General features: G+C 61.0%; 3 protein-coding genes across 3 annotated transcripts; all 3 read left to right on the forward strand.

Moving 5' to 3' along the window:
- Nucleotides 1-68: 68 nt before the first annotated feature.
- DQ04_07981020 (hypothetical protein) lies at nucleotides 69-734 on the forward strand (the record flags this gene model as incomplete). Its single annotated transcript, XM_009315380.1, has 1 exon — nucleotides 69-734. The coding sequence occupies one exon, from the start codon at nucleotides 69-71 to the stop codon at nucleotides 732-734; it is 666 nt and encodes a 221-aa protein (XP_009313655.1).
- Nucleotides 735-1260: 526 nt separating this feature from the next.
- DQ04_07981030 (cullin-4B) lies at nucleotides 1261-4146 on the forward strand (the record flags this gene model as incomplete). Its single annotated transcript, XM_009315381.1, has 1 exon — nucleotides 1261-4146. One exon carries the CDS (start codon nucleotides 1261-1263, stop codon nucleotides 4144-4146), a length of 2886 nt encoding a protein of 961 aa, XP_009313656.1.
- A 270-nt stretch (nucleotides 4147-4416) lies between these two features.
- DQ04_07981040 (hypothetical protein) lies at nucleotides 4417-5613 on the forward strand (the record flags this gene model as incomplete). The annotated part of the gene is made up of 1 exon (XM_009315382.1): nucleotides 4417-5613. One exon carries the CDS (start codon nucleotides 4417-4419, stop codon nucleotides 5611-5613), a length of 1197 nt encoding a protein of 398 aa, XP_009313657.1.
- Nucleotides 5614-5757: the final 144 nt, after the last annotated feature.

The raw sequence follows: 5757 nt of genomic DNA on the forward strand, positions 1-5757 counted from the left end.
CTAGTACTCTCAAGCTCCCGAAAAGAAAGAAGGTGAAGAACGACAGCCTTCTTGTGTATGGACAAGGAATGTACTTGGAGTCGGCACACGAGGACACATTGCTGCACGTCAACGCCGCCGAGACTGAAGTGGGTGAGGCTGCCGCGGAGCATCCCTGCCCACCCGGTAGTGAGCCGTGTCCTGGGCGCTCTGACGATGAGAGCCGCGACCCAGACACGCTGCTGTTTGAGGTGCATGGGCGGCCAGTGGTGCGGCACGCCGCTCCGCTGTCGGCTGGCGGCGAGGGCGACAGCGAAGCAAGCACCGCTGTTGGCGGCCAGACGCCGCGGTTCGGCTATGGACCGCGGCAGCGCCATCCCGCCGGCCCGCTCGCCAGTGATACTGACGACAATAATAACAACAACACTGGTAATGACGTTATTGCAGGTGGTGTCTCTAGTGTCAGCGTTGGCGTGCGGCAGGCGTTATTTTCTTCTTCCTCTCCTGCTGGTGCTTGGGAGAGCAACGACATGGCGCGAACACCGTCGGTCGAAGCTTCGGGGCAGACGGCAGCGCCAGCGTTCTTGGAGTCTTCTGTTGTGGACACATTGGTCGCGCTTGAATCGTCGTCGCCTCTTCCAGTTGCTGCTGAACCGCTGCTTCAGCAGCAGCAGCCAGAGCAATCACCCCCCGCTTTTCCGCTCAAAGAAGGCGGAAGTAATCATACGGGTTCGATAACATCCGTGGAAACATGAGGAATTTGCTCATATAATATCTGCAGCGAATAGAGAGGACACATATATACTTCTGCGTAGTATATATATATACCATAACTCTTGTTATTGCTTTTCTTTTCGTTTAATCCCCTCCACACATACACTTCACTCTCCTGCCGCGGCGCCCGCTTGCTCTGGGAAGCACATATTGACTTCACTCAGCAGCGGTAGCTGAAGTCGTCAGTCCCACCACAGCGCCAAGGAAGCGCTTGGCAGTGTCTGGCGACGGCGCAGAGAGCATGTATCTCCCCGCAGTATCGTTTTGTTGTGCACCACATGTGGTAGTACTCGCATGTGTCGTCATTCTTCCTTTATAAGTCTCACGCTCTTCTCGCCGCACACTGATAGCGGCCTACACACTCTTCCACATTTACTCCCACACACCCGCCCACACACACACACACACTCTCTCTCTCTCACTTTATCTACCTGAGCACGGCGTCACGCAGTGCAATTTCCCTCGTAGTTCTCAGTGAGTTCAGTATAATTGTTTTTCGGCGGCTCAATGGCGGTGTCGGCCGAGGCGTGGCATGATGCGGATGTTGTCGGTCGACTGCGCGACGCGTACGCGGAGGTGGACCGCGACAGCTGCGTCCCGAGCCTGCAGGACCCGTCGCCACACATCCCGTGCGCCTCTTGCCTGCTTGAGCAGTCGCCGGTGCTGCGCGAGCTCTTCACGGTGACGCTCAACCTAGAGGTGGTGCTGAAGCGTCGCGAGGCGGACGCACTGGTTACCGCTCGGCAGAAGCATCTGAAGTGGTACGATGTGATATTCCACTCACTCTACGGCGCGTACGACATCCGCGCGCTGCTGCGGTACTGGGTGAAGGGCATCGTGGTGTACGAGTTCGGCGAGATTGTCACTTGCATCAGCGGTGCCGCCGGTAGTACGCAGACGCCGCCGCAGCAGCAGCAAGGGGTCCTGAAAGCGCTCGATCAGGCGGTGGAGCTGCGTGAGGGGCTGCGGCGTCTCCCCCGTCTCGTGGCGTTTCTCTTTGCGGGCCGGCTGCAGGTGAAGGAGGCGCAGGGCTTCGATGAGCTGATGAAAGAAGTTGTGGTGGGAAGCGTTGACGATGAATTTAAGCTGCATCTGCTGCAGCGGTTGCTGATGGAGGCGCTGCGGTACCGCCGCCAGTGTACGCGCGGCGTGGTGGCCTTCCTGCGCAACAGCGCAGCATTATACAACCAGCAGCCGCAGCAGCAGCAGCAACAACGGCTGAGGAACTCCTGTGTAGATATATGCGAGCTTATTCAGCTCTTCTCGCCGGACAAACGCCTCGCGGAGGAGCGTCTCGTATTGACGATTCTTCAGAGCGTCGTGGACGGCTGTCAGCAGTTTCTGCAGAGAGAAGCCCCACAGTCACTGTTGGGTCCCATCGCCAGCAGCGACGCACGCTACATGTTTCTCACCAAGACGTGGCCGCAGTACTGGCACAACGAGCTGGAGATCATGCGGGAGCTGCCGTGCATGGAGGAGGCGTGGGTCAAGGGCATCCTTGTGAAATTTGTGTTCCTCAGCGACATCAACAGCAGCAGCATCACAGCAGGTGATCCAACAGATGGTGTGTTGGACTTGCGTCACTGCTATCTTCGCCAGCTGCTCGGTGTGACGTTGCGCCCGCTCTTCGACGATCTTTTTGGTATTGGCGCCTCCGGCGAAGAGGCCGGCTCTCCCACTACCACAGCCGCAGAAGTAGATGCGGATGCGCCGATCACGTCTACCTGCTCCGCGGCCGCCACGCGGGACTCCTTCGACCTGCTGCTCGACATCGCCAACAGCATGGCATGCGTGGACGTCCCACCGCGACGGACACTGCGGTTTTGGGCACAAATGGGTGCCGGCGCTGCGCTTCCGGCCAGCATCGCAAAGGACGTTGGGTACGTTGTGATGGCGGGTGTCTGTCGCGAGCTGCTTGACGAGCGGCTCACGCAAGCGGTGGATTTTTTTCTCCTCAGCGGCGCCGACATGACGGAGGCGCAGCGGTGGCCTCGGCTGCTCCGCTACCTGCTGCGCACCGAGCGTGTGTTCGACCGCCTGTGTGAGGTGTGGCCACTAAAGATGCGTCTTCTTGACAGTAGTAGTAGTAGTAGCAGCAGCAGCAGCAGCAACGTGGTGGCGTGCTTCTACAGCATTCTGGAGAAGGCCCTGTTGAGGCACCGCCACCGACAGCGCGACGTTGATGTGCTCATTGACAGTCTCGTTGGCGGTGTGCATGTGTACCTTCTCCAAGGCGGGCGTGAGGGCGCGGAGATTCGGCGTGGCGGGTCTCCAACAGCGGCGGCGGCAACAGGGACGCTTCCGTTGCGAAGCCGCGAGGAGGTGCGGTCCGCAGTTCGGCTTGCGCGAAGTGTCTCCTCGACGGATAAGCTGCTGCGCATGTACAAGGAGCTACTCGCGTACCGCCTGCTGTCGCGCGCAGCGGCAGCGGGAGCACGGCAGCGCGACGGCAACACCGACGCCGCCGAGGCGCTTCGGGAGAAGCTGCAGACGGAGAGGTCCGTCTGCGAGTACATGCTGGAGGTGCTGCCGCGTGAGCGTGACGCGATACGGCAGATGATTCAGATGTGCAGCGACGTGGAAGCCACCAACGACGTGCAGGAGGCGTACAACCAGCACCTGCAGCAGCAGCAGCAGCAGAACAGCACGGGTCCCCCGGTGAAACTCACGGTGCGGCTGCTCTCGCGTCTCGTGTGGCCGACGTACCCGACGCTGCCGGACGTGCCGCGTCTGCTGTGGGAGGCGATGGCGCACTTCGCCGCGTTCTACGAGGCGCAGCACCGCAACCGCCGTGTTGTGTGGCTGCGCACGTCGATGGAGACCGTCACGTTCACCGTCGCGTACCCGCGCGGAGAGAAGGTGATCACGAGCGTGCTGGAGCTGTTCCGCGTGTTCTGGCGCCTCAGCGAGGCGGGCGGCGCCGGCACGACGTGGCAGGAGCTCGCGCAGCACGTTGGGAAGGACTCCGCGGTGCTGCAGCGCGAGCTGCGCAAACTCATTGCCGATGGCTTTTTCGAGGTGCGCGCGGACGGTGACGGTGACGGCAGCAGCAGGAATGCGCGCGTTTTCCTGAGCGCCGACTTTGCGTCGCGGCAGACGTGCTACGGCTTCCTGCAGCCGCCGCCGCGTGTGGGGGCGCTGCCAGCGGAGCGCAGCCGGATCGCGGACGAGCTGCAGCAGTCCCGCATTGCCGCCACGCAGGCGGCCATTGTGAAGCAGATGAAGAGTGTGCGTGCGTGCTGCTACGACGAGCTGTTCCGCCTGACGCAGCAGTCCGTGCGACAGTTCCAGCTGCAGACGGGCGACTTCAAGGCGGCGCTGGAGCGGCTGATTGAGAAAGACTACGTCGAGCGTGACCCGACGCAGAAGCAGAGGTTCCTATACAAGGCGTGAGACCGCCCCGTAACTGGCGATGTGAACAAGAAGTCACGCCTGAGGGGCTGCGGCTGCGGCACGTGAGGTGCAGCTGTGTGCATGCGCCTCGATCCTCCAAAGCTGGTTGTGTGGCTCCATTCACCGTGTCTTTTCTTTCCTTCTCTTTTTCTCGTTCTCTCTCTCCCGCACTGTTCCCGTTGCTGCGGTGCAGGTCTACACCACCGTGCAGAAGGGGAAAGGGAAAACAAAAAGGAAAAGAATCCAGATCAACGGTGGGAGGGCTACGTGATGTATGCGAAGGAGCGTAAGACCACGAAGCCGCACAACAGCAGTGTGGCATTGTCTGCCACGGCGCCGGCAGCAGCCCTTGTGCTGGCCTCCACGCAGCGGCTTACGCGGAGTTACGGACTCTCGTTCTGCGTGCTCCGGCGCGAAAAGAACGGCGGGGTGCTCTGCACGCCGCTGCAGGAAGCCTTCAGCGCGACAGACGTGGATGCTGTGATGCGGCAGGAGGGGCTGAAGGTGTCGCGAAACTCCGTCTTGCTGCGCCGCTACGCGGACGAGTGGAGTCGCAGGTGGACTCAGTTNCCCAGTGAGCCCCAACAACAACCGCAGCAGCCAGAACAGCCGCACGAGAGGAAACCAAAGCGCTTCCACACCGTGCCCAGTCTTCCGGATGCCCTTCATACGTTCCTGGCCAGCATGGGCGCTGCGAGTGCCTCGGAGTCCTTCTCTTTGATCGGCGGCTTGATGCCCGCTGCAGGAGAAAGGAGTGAGGGCGATTCTGGCAGCGCCTTATCGACGGCGTCGACGCCTCCAGTGCAGCCGCTCACCTCGCTGTACATAAACGCCATTGACGCCATCGCCGACACCACCGAGGATCTGTCACGCCAGGCAAAGGCGGCATGTGCCCTTCGCCATCAGTGTGAAACCCAGGGGCACAAAGAGGAAGAGACGAACATCACAGAGGACAGTACAACGGGGAGTGAAGACGACTTACCACAGCCTTCGTATCGTTTTTTCGTCCTGGCACCGTATGCACCGTACGCTGCACTCTACGCGGCCTCGAACGGTGTCGCCGCAACTGAAACAGAAGCAGCGACGCCTTCGTTTTGCGGTGGTGAGGCGTGTGAGATCCTCCTTGTGTACAGGTGCCCCAGGGAGGCGGCCCGTGTGGTGGGGGTGCCGGTCCCCACCGAGAACCCAGAGGTGTGGGGGCGCGTGCAGTACCAGCAGGTGGGAGACGCTGAGCGCAGTGGAGCAGCAACACGTGTAGGCAGCAGCGACGAGCTCTTCTTCATAGCGCAGAGCGTGGAGGACTATCTTCGGCTCGGCACCGCATTTGCGTGGGTGTACGGCTGGCAGCTTTGCTACGCATCGCATGGGCCACCCCCGCGGTCGCTGCCGTGGCTGAAGCTCTTCGCGCCCGGTGCCCTATCCGCCGCCATCGCCGCAGCCGCAGTTGATGTTTCTCCGCCCCACTGATGGCGCACATCTGGCGGTGTCTCACAGAAGAAAAGGTGTGTACACACAAGTCTTGTCGCATGCTGGTGGCAACGCTTTCAGAATCCCACGCACACACATGGATGAATGGCCGAAAGGAATCTTCCTGTTGACCCACTGTGAAAA

The sequence above is a fragment of the Trypanosoma grayi genome, assembly GCF_000691245.1.
Source record: "Trypanosoma grayi strain ANR4 Tgr_798_V1, whole genome shotgun sequence".
Lineage (NCBI taxonomy): Eukaryota > Euglenozoa > Kinetoplastea > Trypanosomatida > Trypanosomatidae > Trypanosoma > Trypanosoma grayi.